We start from the raw sequence: 20,193 nt of genomic DNA, 5'->3' as shown, positions 1-20,193 counted from the left end.
ACTAACGGACATTAACCTTACCACAATGCAAAAGCAAGCAAAACCTCAGCACTAGCTTATTATAATAAATTATATTTACAGTACATACTGGGTTGCATAAATGTTGTGTATTCCTCTGTATTGCTCTTTGTTGCCTTTAAAAGTAGGAATATGTAATGCATAGAAGATGTCTAGCTTCAGCAAATTTGCAGTCTTAGTGCCTGGTCAGGCTGTAGAATACAATGAAATAATGTACTGAATACGATAAAATAATAAAATCAATGAATAAATACGGTGAATCTACTTGTATTTAGGCAGCTGTGTGTGTTTGCGTGTGTGTGTGTGTGTGTGTGTGTGTGCGTGCGTGTGTGCATGCGTGCATGTATGCATGTGTCCGTGTAAAACTGTGCCCCTCAGACAAAACACACCAAAATTGTCCTAAATAAGATTTTTTTTTAAATCCTAGACAATACATTTGTTGTTGACCATCCATCCATTTTCTGAGCCGCTTCTCCTCACTAGGGTCGCGGGCGTGCTGGAGCCTATCCCAGCTGTCATCGGGCAGGGGGCGGGGTACACCCTGAACTGGTTGCCAGCCAATCGCAGGGCACATAGAAACAAACAACCATTCGCACTCACAGTCATGCCTACGGGCAATTTAGAGTCTCCAATTAATGCATGTTTTTGGGATGTGGGAGGAAACCGGAGTGCCCGGAGAAAACCCACGCAGGCACAGGGAGAACATGCAAACTCCACACAGGCGGGGATGGGGATTGAACCCCGCACCTCAGAACTGTGAGGCTGACGCTCTAACCAGTCGGCCATCGTGCCGCCTGTTGTTGACCAGTGTAATTAAATGTAAAAACCCTAATCATTGCAAAAGGAACTAAAGGCAAGGAAATGTCATATGTTACTTATACTGATTTTAGCAAACAAAACTCCATATAGGAATCAGGAATTTGAATTGTTTCTAAATAGCAGGTTTTTATGAGTCACTTATTTAAGTACTGTGTGCGTTCGTTCACACGACAGGTATACAGTTTTATAGCAGTCTATATATTTTTAAGCCATAATTGTTTTCTGATGAGACTCATTTCGGCCGTTAATCCTTCAGAATATCAAGTTACCACAGAAACATGCCTGAAATATAACGATTAGCCATCAGTCTGTGGAGTTAAATCCTTTTAAAAGACTAGTATTTTTTTTTTACAGGGATTTAAAAAAAAAAATCTGCTCACTGTTGGAAAAACAAGGCTGAGAAGTCATAAATCCATGGCTAGAGTGACTATTTAACTTTTTTTTTTTTTAAACCTAATAAGTAAGAAGTTTAAGGTTAAAGTAATGGCAGCACGTATATTTTGAAAGGAAAAAAAAGTCATGTTTTTGTTATGTGATGATTTGAGTGAGTCGTTTTAGAAATAATGTCAGTTAAGAATTGATTTGTGAGTTTCTAGTTTCAGACAGCAGCAAATTCTTCAACAACCGTGAATGGTCACACATTCCTCAGTATCTTCTCGTAAAGTGTGTGCATATTTGCCTATGCTTCCATATTGACCCACATGATATTTACTTTGGAGATTGACTGAATGTAATGGTTTCGAGATGGCATGTTCTGGCAATGATGAGTGACGAGTCTGTTATTCTTCATTTAAACCACTGATCCGGATTTGACAAAAGGTAAACAAGAAATGCAGTGGTCGTTCTGCTGGCTGGAACTGAGTGTACAAGTCACGCTTCACTACCACTGTGAGGCTCAAATAAACAAATAAAATCCCTCAATATTGTAAGGTTTTACAAGGTGTAATATTTGGACACGATGCAAAATCCACTTTTGGAACGTGACCTCTGAATCTGCTCCTCAACGTTGTTTGTAATGATTTAGCTGTGTCTGATATAATACCCACTGGAAATAAGCCATTAGAAATTTTAACTTCATTATAGAGTGTGGAATGTGTAACCAAATGATTCTTACAATTGACACCAGCGAAGTACATGTTCGTTAAAACCACACACGGAGTGTGTTTTATCCTTCTTTCACTTAGAGTGTTTTCCCCACCTTTGCCTTGAAAGCTCGCATAACTTAAATTGTCATGATTGATAAAGAAAGCTCATCTATATTTATTTTCAAATCTCAGCAATGTAATTACAGAATCAGACAACATTATTTTCAACAATGTTTACCGACTTTCACTTTCCTGAATCTAGTATTTTATCCTCAGTATTTAGGCCCGGGGCTATTTTTCCTACTGTTGAAGTAAACGCCCTCTGTGCCTACTTTGTTCAAACTTGTCAGCTGAAGGTATGAGTCACACAACTTATATATAAAATCACCAGGCATTTTCGAGGACGAGCACGGCATAATCTTTTGGCACCTGCACTTAAAAACTCAAGAAGAGATATCACTTATTGGAAAAATTATCTGAAAGGTCAGTATAAGTCAGTCTACATTTTTTTTTTTCTGTTTGCGAGGGATAAAAAAAATTGCTTCAATTCATTTTGATAATATGCATCGTTGTGCACAATGTTGTTTGCTCTTCTGCTGTTTCTAAGGTTGAAAAACTTGACATTTGCTTCGAAACAGTTATATAATTGCAGCCACAAATAAAATAAATAGATGTCAGTGGTATTTAAATTCAAATATCCATCAGAGCCACATCATGCTGTATATAGTGTTGGACATGTCATCCTGACTCATTTCAGATATTTGCATGCTTGTCAGCTAAAATTGGCAAAAATATATATTTTAAGAATGACATCTTAATTTCAAAATATAAGACAAATCATGAGCCATCATTCGATACTTCGATCTTCCCTTGTTTTCGTGGGTTTATGCATGAGTGACTTTGCTGTGTTGTAAGTTGCTCCATCTTTTTTTCCAATTCAAATCACTTGTCCAATAACATAACTAATAAATAAAGTATAGCAACATACAATCCGAAATCGTTTTACAACAAACTGTTGATGATGCCGCTTTACATGGTCTTTTAATAAGCATGATCTTTACTCTTCATATCATGTATTTCATGGTTTTTGGTGAATGTGGGTTTGATATTTGAAGCAAGACATATCATTTAAATCAAAAAGGAAAAAAAAATGCCCATGTGCACATTCGTTTAAAAGCTGCAATTTGTTGTCTTACTGTATTTAAACGATGATGCAGCATCAATAATCGTATTTCGTTTTGTCTGTTGCTGTTTGTGCAATATCGCAAGTTTTGAGTCTCCCTGTGACAATTTCATTGGAACACAATTTAAAACATATAACACCAGAATATGAAAAAAAACTATTTTTGTTCTTCAAGTATACAGTGTTTGCAAGCAGAGCCTCTCACGCATATGATATTGGTTTAAAAAACAACAACAAGCTTTTATGAAGTGAACAAAAAGCCACACCCTTTTCCAGCTTGTGGTGAACACTTTTAATCGGTGGCATGTTAGGTTCTGAAACAGCTTTGCCCTGCAGACACAAATACAAAAGAAATATTGTGACAGCAGTATGGGAATTGGACAAAATGGCTTAGTCAAACATTTGCCTTAGGTTATGATATTATTCAGATTTTAGACTTATATATTTTTTTATATATACTTATATATTATTTTATTATTTGATTACGGAAAGTTTTCAGACCCCCTTAAATTTGTCACCCTTTGTTATATTGCAGCCATTTGTAAAAATCTTTTAAGTTAATTTTTATTCCCCTCATTAATGTACACACAGCACCCCATATTGACAGGGGGAAAAAACGTAATTGTTGAAACTTTTGCTGATACTGATTGGACTAGATTAGGAAAACCTCACACCTGTCTATATAAGATCTTACATCTCACAGTGCATGTCAGAGCAAATGAGAATCATGAGGTCGAAGGAACTGCCTGAAGAGCTCACAGACAGAATTGTGGCAAGGCACAGATGTGGGCAAGTTTACAAAAAAAAATTCTGCTGCACTTAAGGTTCCTCAGAGCACAGTGGCCTCTATAATCCTTAAATGGAAGACGTTTGGGACGACCAGAGCTGCCTAGAGCTGGCCGTCCGGGCAAACTGAGCAATTGGGGGAGAAGAGCCTTGGTGAGAGAGGTAAAGAAGAACCCAAAGATCACTGTGGCTGAGCTCCAGAGATGCAGTCGGGAGATGGGAGAAAGTTCTAGAAAGTCAACCATGACTGCAGCCCTCCACCAGTCGGGGCTTTATGGCGGAGTAGCCTGATGGAAGCCTCTCCTCAGTTGCAAGACACATGGAAGACTGCATGGAGTTTGCTAAAAAAACACCTGAAGGACTCCTAGATGGTGAGAAATAAGATTCTCTGGTCTGATCAGACCAAGATAGAACTATTTGGCCTAAATTCTAAACGGTATGTGTGGAGAAAACCAGGCACTGCTCATCACCAGCTCAAAGCAGTCCCAGCAGTGAAGCATGGTGGTGGCAGCATCATGCTGTGGGTGTGTTTTTCAGCTGCAGGGACAGGGAGACTGTTTGCAATCGAAGGAAAGATGAATGCGGCCAATTACAGGGATATCCTGGAGGAAAACCTTCACCAGAGTGCTCAGGACCTCAGACTGGGCCGAAGGTTCGCCTTGAAAAAAGACAATGACTCGAAGCACACAGCTAAAATACCAAAAGAGTGGCTTCAGAACAACTCCGTGACTGTTTTGGAATGGCCCAGCCAGAGCCCTGACTTAAACCCAATTGAGCATCTCTGGAAAGACCTGAAAATGGCTGCCCACCAACGTTCACCATCCAACCTGACAGAACTGGAGAGGATCTGCAAGGAGGAATGGCAGAGGATTCCCAAATTCAGGTGTGAAAAACTTGTTGCATCATTCCCAAAAAGACTCATGGCTGTATTAGCTCAAAAGGATGCTTCTACTAAATACTGAGCAAAGGGTCTGTATTTACGACTGTGTGATATTTCAGTTTTTTTTTTTTTCATAAATCTGCAAAGATTTCAACAATCCGTTTTTTTCCCCCTGTCAATATGGGGTGCTGTGTGTACATTAATGTGGAAAAAAATAACTTAAATGATTTTAGCAAATGGCTGGCGGCACGGTGGACGACTGGTTAGAGCGTCAGCCTCACAGTTCTGAGGACCTGAGTTCAAATCTGGCCTCACCTGTGTGGAGTTTGCATGTTCTCCCCGTGCCTGCGTGGGTTTTCTCAGGGCACTCCGGTTTCCTCCCACATCCCAAAAACATGCGTGGTAGGTTAATTGACAACTCTAAATTGCCCGTAGGTGTGAATGTGAGTGCGAATGGTTGTTTGTTTGTATGTGCCCTGCGATTGTCTGGCAACCAGTTCAGGGTGTACCCCGCCTCTTAATGACTTACGGTCTCGGACAGGCACGTTCATAGGCACTTTTGAGAGGAGGTGCAGAAGCCAAAAAGCAGTAGCCCCTGCCATAATTATTCATACAATTTAGAAAAAAAGAACAATAGTATCTATTTAACTTAATTTTTTAAATATATTAACACAATCAACACAGTCAATACAACAACTATTAATAAAGTATTAATCGCTATAGTGGAGATAAAAAGCCTGTTTTATTGGCAAGATAAATCATTAAACCTATAACCTGTAAAAATCCATTGAAAATAAAAATGAGAGGGCAAGTAAAAACAAACAACTGAGATAACATGGTTGCACAAGTGCACGCACCCGCCTATAAATGGGGATGTGGCTGTATTCAGAATTAAGCATCACATTCAAACTCATGTTAAATGGGGGTCAGCACACACCTGCCACAATTTAAACTGCCTCTGACTAACCCCAAATAAATTAAGGTGGGAGCATATGTACAATTCTCCCAAGGACTCAAATAATAGCCCCTTAAATATCAAAACACATGGGCTGGAATGAATGAAACAGAGTTTTTTTTTTTTAAATATATGAATGAAGGGGGGAAAAAAGGGCTGCAGCAAAAAGGGCACAGGGCAAAAGGACAAGGTGCTTGATCACCATATGGGGTGTGCACGTGCCTGGTCTCTGACAATGTCAATCATGTCAATGTAACTAAAACAGATTAAGGGGATCAGGAAAAAATGCTAAAAAAAAATAATAATAACATACATTATATGTATATTTTTACATAAAACATATTGGTGTAGCTTGAAATTTGCGCTCAAAAGAATTACAGTAGATTGACAAATTACAAACACTGAAGTCTTTTGTTATCATGCATGAACACCTATTATGACTTTTGTTGTTCGGCAAAATAATGTCTAAAACCTTTTGGTTTTGGTTGCGAATTAAAAAGGTCTTACCCTGGGCAGCAACCATGGCAGATACTTTGTTTCAACATGTGTCTGTACTAAATCAAGCCTATAATAGTGGAGCCATTGTTTCCTTTCAACTAGTCCAGCATACTTCGGCACACCAATCCAGAGAGCCAAATATTGCAAAGAAAAGAATATGTTGATGTTCTAAAACATAGTTATTAACTTTGTCAGTTCTGGTTTGAACTTGAACTTGAAATTGGCAAATAACTACAGTATCAGTCATCCTAAGCCCTGGGCTGTGCCATGTCAGTGGTGGAATCAAAGACTTTAAAAAATATAATAACATGATGGAACATTGGATACTTTTTTTCCCTCCCTCTAGGTAATCGTTCCCCATCTGCTAAGGAAAAACCAGTTCTGTTTGGATCAGCAAAGGCACCAAAGGCAAAATCATCACAAATCAAGACCCTTTGTCGGCTGACTCATCAGGCGGAGGCAATCCAGGAGCCTCAAACGCTGTCATGAGTTCAGGAGCAGGGTTTCGGGCAGGATTAGGGTCCTCTGGTATGTCTTCTGGGTTTGTGACTGTTGAAGAAAAGAGAGAAGGGAGTCCGGGTACTGTAACCTTTTCTAAGGTGTCCAAAACCTACAGTACAAATGGATTTGGGCAACCAACGAGAAGCTCGGCCTCTCCAATTTTGAAGGACAGGAAGATCATGACCACTTTGACAACCACTCACTCTGATGTTTTTGACGGTTAGTCATATTTTGGGTTCTCGTCAAGATTGATCAGATTATGCATCCCTTATTTAATTTAAGGAGGGAAGATAATCGCACACATTTGATGTGTGGACATGTTTCAGGGAGTTCAAGCACAGACTCAACTCCAGAGGATTTCCGAATGGAGTATGGTGAGTGAGTCACAGTGAATCACTTAATTCAAACTCTGTTAATGTATTCAAAGTGCCAATCTTTCTCTTTTATTTTAGGCTCTTCAAAGGCAATGTCAGGTTCCATCACACGAGGGAGATCTCAGAGCCGAGGTACAGGTGCAGTTCTGAAAGCAGTCAAGTTGTAGTACGTCAACAAAACATTTAAATGAAACAGTTCAGATTTTAGGTGGAAAAAGGTGAGCATCAACTACTGAGGTAGGCTACAGACCTGGAAAACTACTGTCTGATATGCTTTTATTACTCAATATCGCATTCAATGGTTAAGTACCTAATCATACAGAGAAGAGCCATAACAAAACTGAAACAAAAAACAAGCGCGGGATCAAATATCGTGGCCAAATATGCAAACATAATGGGAAACACCATGGACAGGCTAATGAATAATATCGCTGTGGTGGCGTGAAAACACTTAAAGCAAAGGATATTTGGTGCTATATGTCCAGCAACGCGTGTACATAGACAATATAATACTGAAAAGGCATGTATTCTTTATCCTCTTTAACTCATATTTCTGCAGTTTACTAAGTCACAATAGTTGTGAAACTCTTATTCGTTTGTGTTTGCATGACTGTATTATACTGCCCCCCTGGTGGTCAAGTCACACACACCTGAAAGAGCCGCAATGAATAATCATTATGCACAAACTGTTTAATTCTTTACATTCTATTCAATTATGTTTATTACTATATGTTTTTTTATAAAGTAAAATATTCTCGAGTGCTATTTTCCTTGTTATAAACACATTACAAACATTTTTTGCTGGGGTTTTACACACACGCACACACACACAGTGGATACAAAAAGTATTCAGACCCCCTTCAATTTTTCACTCTTTGTTATATTGCAGTAATTTGCTAAAATCATTTAATCATATAATGTACACATATTATCGCATATTGACAGGGGAAAAAATGGATTGTTGAAATCTTTGCAGATTTATGAAAAAAGAAAAACTGAAATATCACACAGTCGTAAGTATTCAGACCCTTTGCTCAGTATTTAGTAGAAGCACCCTTTTGAGCTAATACAGCCATGAGTCTTTTTGGGAATGATGCAACAAGTTTTTCACACCTGGATCCTCTCCAGTTCTGTCAGGTTGGATGGTGTACGTTGGTGGGCAGCCATTTTCAGGTCTCTCCAGAGATGCTCAATTGGGTTTAAGTCTTGGCTTTGGCTGGGCCATTCAAGAACAGTCAAGGAGTTGTTCTGAAGCCACTCCTTCGGTATTTTAGCCGTGTGCTTCGGGTCATTGTCTTTTTTGAAGGCGAACCAACGGCCCAGTCTGATGTTCTGAGCACTCTGGAGAAGGTTTTCGTCCAGGATATCCCTGTACTTGGTCACATTCCTCTTTCCTTCAATTGCAACCAGTCGTCCTGTCCCTGCAGCTGAAAAATACCCCCATAGCATGATGCTGCCACCACCATGCTTCACTGTTGGGATTGTATTGGACAGGTTATGAGCAGTGCCTGGTTTTCTCCACACATGCTACTTAGAATTAAGGCCAAAAAGTCAATCTTGGTCTCATCAGACCAGAGAATCTTATTTCTCACCATCTTGGAGTCCTTGAAGTGTTTTTTAGCAAACTCCATGCAGGCTTTCATGTGTCTTGCACTTAGGAAAGGCTTCCGTCGGGCCACTCTGCCATAAAGCCCCGACAGTTTCTAGAACGTTCTCCTATCTCCCGACTGCATCACTGGAGCTCAGCCACAGTGATCTTTGGGTTCTTCTTTACCTCTCTCATCAAAGCTCTTCTGGGGGACCCCGCCTGCATGGGTTTTCTCCGGGCACTCCGGTTTCCTCCCACATCCCAAAAACATGCATGGTAGGTTAATTGAAGACTCTAAATTGCCCATAGGTGTGAATGTGAGTGTGAATGGTTGTTTGTTTATATGTGCCCTGCGATTTGCTGGCGACCAGTTCAGGGTGTACCCCGCCTCCTGCCCGAAGATAGCTGGAATAGACTCCAGCACGCCCGAGTGAGGATAAGCGGTTAAGAAAATGGATGGATGGATGGAGATATACACACACAGTTTTTTTTATGTGGTTTTGTGTTTTTTGGGCTATCCTTTTGGAGGACCCATGACGTTCAGCTGAGGCCAAGCTTTAATGACACTGGGCAACACATTTCACTCCTGTATGCTTTGACAGTCTTGAAATTTCACTGTACCTTGTACAAAATCATTCAAATGGATTATAATATTTTGCATGTTTTCTCTACCAGAGAGTGAAATCCGAGCCAGGCTTCAGAGCACTTCTCCTTCAGCAAGTTGTGAGTATCACAACCTTTTATGTGAAGATGATGACCACAAATACCATGTTGTCACTTTTTAACATGCACTTGGCAGGGACGGAACTAGGTGATGTGAAGCGTCTGCTGAGAGGAAGTCAGTCTGAGAGCACCAGCACCATTCAGTCTCCCAACAACTCTTTGCCCATCCCCAAGAAGGCCAGTGTAGAAACTAGAACCACATCTGAGAGCACCAGCACCATTCAGTCTCCTAACATCTCACTGGTCATCCCCAAGAAACCCAGTGTGGACACGAGGATTGTGTCTGAGAGTACCAGTACAATTCAGTCTACCAACAACTCCCTTCTTCTCCCTAGTGTGGATACCAGGATCAGGCCTGAGAACTCCAAATCAGGTTGAGCTTTACTGTGACGAAGAAATTCTGTATTTATTTCACAATCATGTGATTTATTTTTTTTCTGGTATACTAGGGAGGACAGTCAGTAAGATTGCCCTGTCCTTCAGCATATCACCTCCTTTATATCCAAAGATGTTGCCCTTGATAACGAGAAATATCACGAGTTCTCATCTTTATGAATTATTCATGTCCACATTAGGTTTGTCCACAGCTCCAGATCACTATGTTGGTGCTTGGCCTGGAAGCATTAACAGCAGCTACAGCTACAATACAAGTCCCAACAACCTAACCACAACATCTACTATTTACCACTCAGGTCAGTCAAATAATGTAGCATATACCCCGGGCACCATAGTGAGTCACTGGTTAGCACTGCTGCCCCACTCTTGCCATGTTGAGTTTACCTGTAGATGTTCTCTCTACGCTTGAGAAAGATCTCATCGGATCCCGCAGTTTTGTTCTACGGGTTCACTGAAAACTCAAATTTGTCATAGTAAGAATGGTCATCTGTCTACATGTGCCCTGCTCAGCTGGAATGGCCTCTAACACATTGGTAATCACCACGTTTGATAATGTGTGGGGTTTTTTTGCCTTTAAATTATGTTATAAATTTTAAATATGGGTATCTTTGCTATAATTACTTTTAGTCGTAGGAAGACCTTTAATAGTTATGTTAAAAATGGACCTCCATCGTAATTGCTAATCACCATAGAACTATTACTTTTATTGATTCAATTATAGTTACACACATTATTGTTTTTTATCCCTCCTTCCAATTCCTTTGGTATTTGTTGATAACGACCACCTCGGGACGTTTTGCCAGTGAAAGGAAACAGTGATGTTGATACATTCATCTCACAGTGGGACCACTAAGCTGGCATGTATTTAAAGCCCAGCAGTCAATTTTTGAATAGTATATTTTTAATTGTAGACTTTTCTGGTCTAGAAAACAGTCCAAGTACTAAGTACACTATTAACAGTATTTCTGTTGTTTGATGTTGCTACATATAGGAGGAGGAGGAGGAGGAGGAGGAGGAGGAGGAGGAGGAGGAAGAAGAATACAAGGAGAAGGAGGAGGAGGTGTTCAGAACAATATGGCCCTCATCTCTCCCCCTGTGCACAACGGACTATCCGTCAGCAGCACCGGTGAGCCTTTCATGTCAACAAAACTCCGCCATAATTGATCCAAGTAGGACTACAAGTATGAGGCTTTTTTTTTTTTTTTTTTTTTTCTTTGTCCATTAGTGCCAGTGTACGGTGTTCAGAATAACCTGATCAGCACCAGCAGCCCCGCTGTCCACACTCCTGCTGGAACAAATGCAGAAATAGGTAAAGTAAGAAAGTCTAGAGATAATATTAAGATTTTGATACCATTTGTCATATACACAGACAAAAACAAAGTAAGGAAGTGAGGAACGTAATTATTTAGATTATATCGTTACTGTTCCCCTTATTCCGCAATTCGTTATTTCTTTTTTTTTTCAGTTTACGGTGTGCAGAAAAATGTCTCTAGCCCTGGAATCAGCACAACCACAGGTAAAAAAAAATAAATAAATGCATATCCTTTCCTAAATTAATTGTATAATTTTGGTAAAATTATAAATTTGACTCCATTGATTTGACAGGGAAGTGATCTTTTTTTATTTATTTAAAGAAGACATTCTGCATCCCACCCATCCCCATCAATGGAATTAAACAATTTCTGTAACTCCCAAGGATTATTGTAATTGTGATATACAAGTATAATACTGCAATTGGCCGGAATGCAGTCTATGGTGTAACGTAGCTCTTGACCAAAGTCAGCTGGGATGGGCTCCTGCTCATTCACGACCCTATGAGGATAAGCAGTTTAGAAAATGGTGGATGGATGCTTTTCGTTATTGTTGTACCTTTCTTTGCCAATTGGCTGGAAGAAAATAATATCTTGATGTGTTGATTCATTAATAATTTTGACTTGCATATCTGTTTCATGCAGTTCGCCCCAGCAGTCCTTCTATTGATGAGCCTTTGGGCAAAGATTATAAATTTGTGATGGTAGAAAAGGGCAATACACCTGTCAAGAAAGAGTCAGAGCGACTGGTCATGACCACCAAAGACACCGGAAAGCAATTCATGTCTGCTGCTCCTGCAACGTCTGCAATGTCTGCTGGTACCATTTGAGACTTACTGCTAGCATTTTGTTTTAGCGATACAGAACAATAATATATTTAGATGACATAGTTTCAAAGCAATTATTTGAGCAACACCAGAAATGAGGATGATTGCTCTGTGTTCTCCATAGCTGCCTACTCTGATGATTCACTGAAGAGGGAAAAACAGAAACTGTCGATGTCAGCCAGCACAATGAATGAGGAAAGGGAGGCTAAAGGTATGCTACATCAAACCTTCGTATTATTGGACACACCATTTATTTATTTTTTTATTTTACAGTAACTGGTTGTTTTACTTCCCATAGCTGCACTCCTGAAATTTGACTCGAAAGATAAAGTTGGCTGCGCAGGTACAGTAAATTGTCTCTCTGTTACTTAAAGGTCTTATTCGATTCACAATTTCATCTACATATATATGTAAATGAGTTTTCTATTTTGATTTTCACTAACCACTTCACTACTGCCCACGATTAATCTTATCTTAGTTTTGAGTTCCTTTCAATTACAAACAAATACAAAACAAATTGGACAAATACTGGCTGCCATTTAGGAGAAGCCTGGCTCATGACATGGTAAAAATACTATCACGTCGCAAAAATAATGCACAATACACATTTTATTTCTATGATGTCATGAACTCCACTTCTCCTACTTGGCAACCAGTGTATGTCCAATTTATTTTGAATTTGTTTTTAATTCAAAAGAACTCAAAACTAAAACTAATTATTAATCTTTTATTATTATTATTGTTATTATTATTATTATTTTTTTACAACCAAGACAAAACATATTCCTAAATAAGCTACAGTATAGAGGCCTTGGTTGCCAAAGTTAGTCAGATCTGGACTGTTTATGCACAGCCAGTTTCACTTGCACTGGACTTTACATTTCGAAGTCTTATCAGTCTTCTAAGCTATTGGCAAACAATTTGACAGTAATCTATCTGTAAAAGGGCCAATCGAACCTTTTGGGAAAACTGTGGGCAAAAACAGAAACACAAAAAAGTGGGAGATGATTAGGAAAATGTACTGTCATTTAAATAGTTCAGAATTCTATTGCTGATAGATCATTTAGAAAGCAAACTCTTTCAATGTATACAGACATGTGGAACGATGGCTCGTGTTTTGGCTTGAGCCGCTGCTGCCGCTGCAGTTGGTGGAAGTGGCTCCTGGGCATCCTGCTCGGCCTTCTCCTTCTTCTTGGTCTCCTCTTTGGACTCATCGCTTTGAGTGAGAGAACATTTTATCTTTCCCCCACATTAATTTCATCCAAAGAATGCCTGTATGTCACAATAATGTCTCTGGCCTCTCAGGTGAGGAAGTGAAACGTCTCAAAAGACGAGTTGAAGCTCTGGAAGCCATCACTGGCTCTGCGTCAGCGAGGACGAGTCGTCTTTCTGGCTCCTCTGGCATCAACATTGTTGATCCGCTGGATTCCAAACACACGGACAGGAGTTATTTGGGTTCCACACTGACTCACTCTGATAACGGAATTGGTGTAGGGAATGCCAGAGGATCAGGAGAGGACTTGCAGAGAGCTGTCCAGCAGCTGGTCAGAGCCGAACTACATTCCGATGCTTTTAGAGGTCAGAAATTGTTGATAATATAAGAGTAGATATTGCATATTTGGCTGAAATAAAGAGGTAATCCTTAGTTGTGGTGTGATGTGAATTAAACAAGTCATTTATTTGCAGACTCACTCAAAGGAGCTAAGGGAGACCCTGGGATGAAAGGTGTGTTTTCAAAACTAACACCCCAAAAATAATTTTTTTTATTTAAATAAAAAAAAATACAAAATTGGTAATTTTACATCATCATGAGTCTCATTGTTTATTCACAGGTGATCCAGGTGTTCTTGGGCTTCAAGGTGAAACTTTAATCAGTCTAAATATAAGTATAGTCAAGCTTCATAAAGAACCAGATATTGTATACAAGATATAAACTTCTAATTTCTTATAGGTGATCCTGGGTTTCCTGGCCTGCCAGGTAAGAATATGGGGCAACCTTCTTCCTGAATTGAAGCCTCAGATAAATTATTCACAGGGAGTGGTTGGAGTCACGGTGTGGATGTGTTAGAATAATAACATGCAGAGGTATTCTTAATAAAGTGAATGCTCAGCATGCATGAAACACATTTTCTTATCCCTCAGGTCCTTCTGGACGTGTGGGCAACCCAGGAACAGAAGGACCCAGGGGTCCCAAGGGAACCGCAGGTAATTTTAATAATGTGAGATTTTAATGAAATTTACAGGTTTTCCCATTTTTAACTTTTGGTGGTTAAGACAAAAAAACAACACACTGTACATTACATTGGATTGGAATGCAATTACTGTAATTTATCATGTATAATGCGCATTCCCGCCCCCCCAAAAAAAGAAATGTCAAAAACCAATGGTGCGCATTATACATAGGTATAGGGCAAAATGGGAAAAAAAACTTTCTGATTTTATAAATGTATGCCGCCATCTAGAGTTGTATACTTTCATTCTACCACCGCCACCAAGTGGTTATGAAAAAGGTGTAGCCTACACTTTCATTCCAATATGACAGGGGTACATATGACTGCATATATGCACAGTTGTGCTCATAAATATATATACCCAGGTAGAATTTGTGAAGTAGTTTTTTTTTTGGTTTTTTTAAATACGACTGATGACTGAACAACAACCATCATTCATTTCTTTATGGTTCTGTTTTGTTTGATGATAATGATTTTCTGAAATGCTTGACAGTTTAATTTGAATCATATTAAAATAAAACTAAATGTGTTTCGCCTGGCCCTTCATGTTTTCTTTAAAGAATTGTACCCATCTTACAAATTCTGCCCGGGTAATCAAACATATGAGCACAACTGTGTGTTTTCTCATTTACTAAATAAAAGTAGGGCTGTGAATATCAAAATAAGAGCAAGTAAATAAAAAGAACGTATTATGTGTTCAAATAAAATGCTTAACTTCAGAATAATTATTTTTAAAAAACTAACAAAATGCAGATAATACTTCATGTTTTGATCATATGGGTAGAAGCAAAATCATGCATTGTAAAAATGCATTATATATAGGTAGAAGAGTTTTCCAGAATTTTTAGGTCAACTTTGGGGGTAAGCATTATACATGGCTGCGCGTTATACATGAGAAATTACAGTATCATACACAGTTCGGTTTAGCTACAAAGTATAGAAAGTATTCTCTATGACTAGGTGATCCAGGTCCTCAGGGATTACCAGGTCAGAAGGGCTTGAATGGGCCAATGGGCCCCCGAGGAGAGGCTGCACTACCTGGTTTTGGACCGAAAGGAGAAAAAGGTAAACAAGGCTAAATCCGAGGAATATTTATTGAGGTCTTCCGTCTTTAATCTTGAAACCTAATTTGGACAGGATCACATGGCAATTCGGGACCAGTTGGTGCTCCTGGGCTAGTGGGGCAGAAAGGTAAGTGGTCCATGATAAATGATTGATCCAGAGTAACCAAAGTAACACTGAAAAAAAATCTAAAGGGAACATAAACACTTTTCTTTCAGAGTTGTAGCTCACATTTATGAGGTCCTAATTAATATAGAGTACACAGGCTACTGTATATGTGCAGTAGGTGCAGTGATGGGCAGGGTATCCCATGAAGACCTGCAATCATTTGATATGAGTATATTGATTGTTCAGTTGTGTAAAATGTGTGACTCGGAAGGAATAATGATCAGAATAATGATTGTTTGCAGGTGCTCTTGGTCAAAAGGGTTCCCAGGGTGATAGTGGATTTCCAGGACAAAAAGGTTCACTTTAAGGCATTACTGTGTATTGCATTGTTATTGCTTTTGCATATATTACTTGCATATGAACCTATTGATTCTGTGGTTACTATCAACAATATTTAATGAGCAAAGTGTAAAACTAAAGATAACTTTGTATTATGGGAATTTACACATTAGGAACACCAGGCTTGCCAGGAACCAAAGGAGGCATGGGAGAGAGGGGACCACGTGGCCCAGAAGGTACAGTGTGTCACTGTGAACTGTAATAGCTTAATATACTGCAAGAACATGGACATCACTCAAGTATTTATTTATTTTTTTAAACTTCAAAAGCAGAAAGAATACTGTATTTACCTTCAAATGTCCCTTATGGTTACTTGTGACTTAATAAGGTCATTCATGGCAACTTAATCATGAACAAAAACATTTTAAATGTGATTCAATATCTGAGATTATGCTAACACCAATGAATGCAAAGAGCAACATATTCGGATAAAAAAATCAGTTTTTTGACTGATGTGTTTATGCAGGTGAACCTGGAAGAGATGGCACAAAGGGTGCGCAGGGAATTGCAGGTGAGGAATAAATATTTCTGTAATTATTCTGTGATCTTTCACAACTATGATCTAAGCTATTTTTTTATTTCTTTTTTACTGAGAGGGAAACTTGTTGTAGCATTTTTTTCATTCCCAAACTGACCATGTTGCCCCATTTACCAAGAAGCTGATGAAAAAAACAATGTCTCGCTGTGCTATTTTTTTATGAAGTCCTTTGTTAAACAGCCTGTATATAAATTGCAGGTGTTGCAGGATCAATGGGACCTCCTGGTGTGAGAGGAACACCTGGGCCTTCTGGACTTGATGGTCTTCCAGGTGCCCACACTGTCCAATCTACTATAAATATATCAATATTATTATTATTATTATTATTATATTTTATTCCATTGCCTTAACCAATAATTTTTTTTCAGGTTCTCCAGGAATTCAAGGGCCCCCAGGTGGGAAAACTATACAAATATGAATCTGTTCACATCTCTTAATAATGCCAGTATGTATTTGTTTTGTTTTGTTTTGTATGAATCATAATGACCTTTTTCTGCAGGTATTGCTGGAATTCCAGGACAGCCTGGTACAAAAGGTAAAAGACAGAAGCCATTGCTCCAGATGCCATGTCATTAAAGTCTGACTTGTTATGGCTGCGTCAAACGCAAATCCAAGGAACCTTTGCAAGTACTTCCTTGATGTCGGAGATGGCCACAGCCTGTATCTTGGCTGGATCTGGTCTTAGCTGGCCCCTCTCCACGATAAAACACAGAAATTGAACGGAACAGGCATGAAATTCACAATTCTCTGCTTTGGCGTACAGACGGTTCTCAAGAAGTCTCTGCAAGACTAGCCGAACATGCTGCCGTTCTTTGAGATCTCTGGAAAAAAAATGAGAATGTCATCCAAGTAAACAAAACAGAAGCAACCAATCATATTGCACAGTACGTCATTGATCAAGTTTTGGAAAACAGCGGGGGCATTCGTAAGACCGAACGGCATCACCAAATATTTAAACTCACCCATGGGAGTATTGAAGGGAGTCTTCCACTCATCACCCTTTCTGATTCTGACTAAGTGATAGGCATTACGCAAATCCAGTTTAGTGAAGATGGAAGCAGAATGCAACGGATTGAATGCAGAGTCCAACAGCGACAGCGGGTACTTATTCTTCATAGTAATATAATTTAGGCCCCTGTAAATCGACAAGGACAAAGCGTCTTGTCCTTCTTATCAAAAAAGAATCCTGCTCCTACTGGGGATTTCAAAGGTCGAATGAGCCCTGCGGCTAGTGAGGATGAAATATACTCTGTAAGAGCTTCCTGTTCAGGTTTGGAGACCCGGTATAGTTTAGCATTGGGCAATGGCGCACCCGGAATTAAATCAATTGTACAGTCACGTTGCGGTGGCAGGAATTGGGCTTGATCTTTACTGAAGACCTGCTTGAGATAGTGGTACTGAGTCTAAATTTATAGATTCCAATTTGGGTGAAACGGGAACATCAGCGGTCGGTACAACAGATTGCAAGCACTGCGAATGGCAACACAAGCTCCAAGTAGTAATCTTGGGGATGTGCCGGTTAATGTCCGGGTTGTGCTCCGTAAGCCATGTAAGGCCCAAAACAACAGCTGCCAATTGGATTGGCATTACAAAAAAGCATCTGGTCTCGTGATAGTTATCTGACAAAACCAACCCCAGGGACTCAGTCTCATGTGCAACAGTGGCGATAAGGACCCCATTAAGATCCCTTACCTCCTTAGCGTTCTCCAATTTAACTATCAAACATTTGAGTGGTTCTACGACCGACAAGTCCACAAAACAATCATCAGCCCCAGAATCCACCAGTGCTGTAACTTTAAGGCGGTTACCATTAAGAGAAATCATACCAGGGAGCTGAAGGCGACCAGTTGCTCGGTTGAGAGTCCTATAAGGGGTCGAACCAATCTCATGCAACTCACAGTTATTTGTTTGGTCCTGGGACTTCGTAGAGGTTGGCTGACTTGGCACCGTCGAGCTGTAGCGGCGTGCAGATTCGATCCCGCCAGTCAGAAGTGGTCTCCTTGGGCATGACGAAACCTGGTGTCCTGGTAGCCCGCAGTACAAACATAGCTTCTCATAGGTCAGTTGTGTTCCTGGACGCTGAGTCGTCGCGCTCCCAGTTGCATGGCCTCCCCCCCTTTGACTGCCAGCCCGGATCCATTGAAGGAAGAGGAGCGGGGCTGAATCTAGGATCAGTCACCGCCAGCGCTGGTGTCCTTGTCGTTGCTCTCACTGGTCGCCACCTGAGCTCACCCACACGTTTTCGATCTTGTTCGCGTAGTCGGTTATCCAGCCTTATGGCCAAACCGATAAGGTCCTCCAAACTTGTTTCGTCATGAGCTGCCAGTGCATTAACAATGGGGTTTAACCCGCACCGAATAATGCTGCAAAGAGCCGCGTCATCAAAGCCGCTCTCCGCAGCCAGAATACGGAAGGAAATAGAGTAGTCGGCCACCGTAAGAGAGTCTTGAGAAAAACCCAATAAGCGACTGCCAGCCTCTTTACCCCTCACGGGATGGTCAAAGACGTTCCTCATCTCCTTACCAAAAATGGAGAATGAGGAACACATCTCAGGACACCGATGGCTAGTTGCCATGGCCCATGTTGTTGCCTTGTCCGAAAACAGACTCATAACGAAAGCTACTCTGGAACGATCAGTAGAGTACGTAAGCGGTTGCTGATCAAAAACCAAGGAACACTGGTGGAGGAATTGTCCGCACAATCCAAAATCTCCAGAATAACGTGGTGGATGGGGGATATTTGGCTCGCAGGTGTTAATGGGAATAGCAGGTGGCAGGTGTGTGGGAATGCTTTGAGCCGAATCTGTAACAGCAGGAGTGGCAGGAAGGAGAGCGCAAACCTGGTCAAGGCGTGAGTCCAGTGAACTAAGGTTGTTTGTGAGCTCATTGATAGTTGATATAATCTCCTAGAGTGAGCGATAATGTTGGCTAACCAATTCCCTTTGGCTAGACAAAGTCTCTCAAACACGCGCAGCGCTCACGAGGTCCATAATGGCCGAGAAATTCAGTTTTGGCTGCGTCAAACACAATATATTTGGACCCCAAAGCAAAACAACAGAAGATGCATGTTTACAGACTTTATTCAACAAAGGGAGCATGCTGCCGTGAAAAGACAACTATAAACAGAAAGTAACGTGACAGAAGGTCAACGTGAAAACCAACTAGCGGACCGGTACTTAAATAAGGACGGTGAGCCACAGGAGGAAAACACTAAAGGAAGCTAGGAGAACAAACTCTAACCAACACAAGGAAGAGAAACAAGAACACAGAAGTACTTACTAGAAAAAGAGCAGATGAAAATAGCTACTGGCTACAGAATGAACATGGGAATGCGCGAAAATGTAACAAAGCTGGCAAGGCAATGGTAATAAGCGAAGTACAATTTCTCTGCATTTTCCTCCTGCGTCTCCCATGCTTAAATACACTGCTGATGACAAATCACCAGCAGCTGCATCGCAAGAGACTCCGCCCACCGACCTGCACCCAGGGACTGCAACACAACAGACAATTCCACACAACAAACAAACAAACAAAACCGGATATGACATGACTGAGGCATTTGCGTTCTTTCTATGACAAAATAAACTGTTATACTGTCATTGTATGAATGTGTGAGTGATGCAACATTATATCTTAAAGGTAGAATGGCTTCATAAATGTAACCCATTTCCCATATATCCATTTGTATAAATGTAAGATATGCTTTTGACAAAGAAATGTGAAATCTGTCATTCAGGTGAAATGGGTCCAGCTGGTCAAGTCATTTCTCCAAGTAAGATTTTACTACACTTATTACACTGCAATACATGGATAACAGAAATAAAGAAAGAAAGAAAGAAAGAAAGAAAGAAAGAAAGAAAGAAAGAAAGAAAGAAAGAAAGAAAGAAAGAAAAATTCAATAAGTGTAAATATT

General features: G+C 40.1%; 1 protein-coding gene across 5 annotated transcripts in view; it reads left to right on the top strand.

Annotated features, from left to right (window-relative positions):
• LOC133477420 (collagen alpha-1(XVII) chain-like) overlaps positions 1 to 20,193 on the top strand; it is a 35,673-nt gene that overhangs the window by 3,273 nt on the left and 12,207 nt on the right. The window contains exons 1-29 of one of the 5 annotated variants that reach the window (XM_061772136.1): positions 2,253 to 2,405; positions 6,571 to 6,752; positions 6,841 to 6,944; positions 7,052 to 7,099; positions 7,178 to 7,237; positions 9,363 to 9,410; positions 9,487 to 9,783; positions 9,986 to 10,102; positions 10,798 to 10,932; positions 11,032 to 11,115; positions 11,272 to 11,322; positions 11,762 to 11,935; positions 12,068 to 12,154; positions 12,242 to 12,286; positions 13,037 to 13,165; positions 13,249 to 13,521; positions 13,630 to 13,668; positions 13,776 to 13,802; positions 13,895 to 13,921; positions 14,086 to 14,148; positions 15,135 to 15,239; positions 15,312 to 15,365; positions 15,647 to 15,700; positions 15,857 to 15,919; positions 16,210 to 16,254; positions 16,480 to 16,551; positions 16,650 to 16,676; positions 16,781 to 16,816; positions 20,017 to 20,052. In XM_061772136.1, coding sequence (XP_061628120.1) covers positions 6,905 to 6,944; positions 7,052 to 7,099; positions 7,178 to 7,237; positions 9,363 to 9,410; positions 9,487 to 9,783; positions 9,986 to 10,102; positions 10,798 to 10,932; positions 11,032 to 11,115; positions 11,272 to 11,322; positions 11,762 to 11,935; positions 12,068 to 12,154; positions 12,242 to 12,286; positions 13,037 to 13,165; positions 13,249 to 13,521; positions 13,630 to 13,668; positions 13,776 to 13,802; positions 13,895 to 13,921; positions 14,086 to 14,148; positions 15,135 to 15,239; positions 15,312 to 15,365; positions 15,647 to 15,700; positions 15,857 to 15,919; positions 16,210 to 16,254; positions 16,480 to 16,551; positions 16,650 to 16,676; positions 16,781 to 16,816; positions 20,017 to 20,052 — 2,236 coding nt within the window. In that variant the 5' untranslated portion in view covers positions 2,253 to 2,405; positions 6,571 to 6,752; positions 6,841 to 6,904. Of the gene's footprint in view, positions 1 to 2,252; positions 2,406 to 6,570; positions 6,945 to 7,051; positions 7,100 to 7,177; positions 7,238 to 9,362; positions 9,411 to 9,486; positions 9,784 to 9,985; positions 10,103 to 10,797; positions 10,933 to 11,031; positions 11,116 to 11,271; positions 11,323 to 11,761; positions 11,936 to 12,067; positions 12,155 to 12,241; positions 12,287 to 13,036; positions 13,166 to 13,248; positions 13,522 to 13,629; positions 13,669 to 13,775; positions 13,803 to 13,894; positions 13,922 to 14,085; positions 14,149 to 15,134; positions 15,240 to 15,311; positions 15,366 to 15,646; positions 15,701 to 15,856; positions 15,920 to 16,209; positions 16,255 to 16,479; positions 16,552 to 16,649; positions 16,677 to 16,780; positions 16,817 to 20,016; positions 20,053 to 20,193 lie in introns of those variants that run through there. The other 4 variants (XM_061772135.1, XM_061772134.1, XM_061772132.1 and 1 more) reach the window with 4 other exon arrangements.

This window comes from Phyllopteryx taeniolatus, chromosome 4 (genome assembly GCF_024500385.1).
Source record: "Phyllopteryx taeniolatus isolate TA_2022b chromosome 4, UOR_Ptae_1.2, whole genome shotgun sequence".
Lineage (NCBI taxonomy): Eukaryota > Metazoa > Chordata > Actinopteri > Syngnathiformes > Syngnathidae > Phyllopteryx > Phyllopteryx taeniolatus.
The sequence above is the reverse complement of the archived record's forward strand: the minus strand, read 5'-3'. Positions and strand labels throughout refer to the sequence as shown.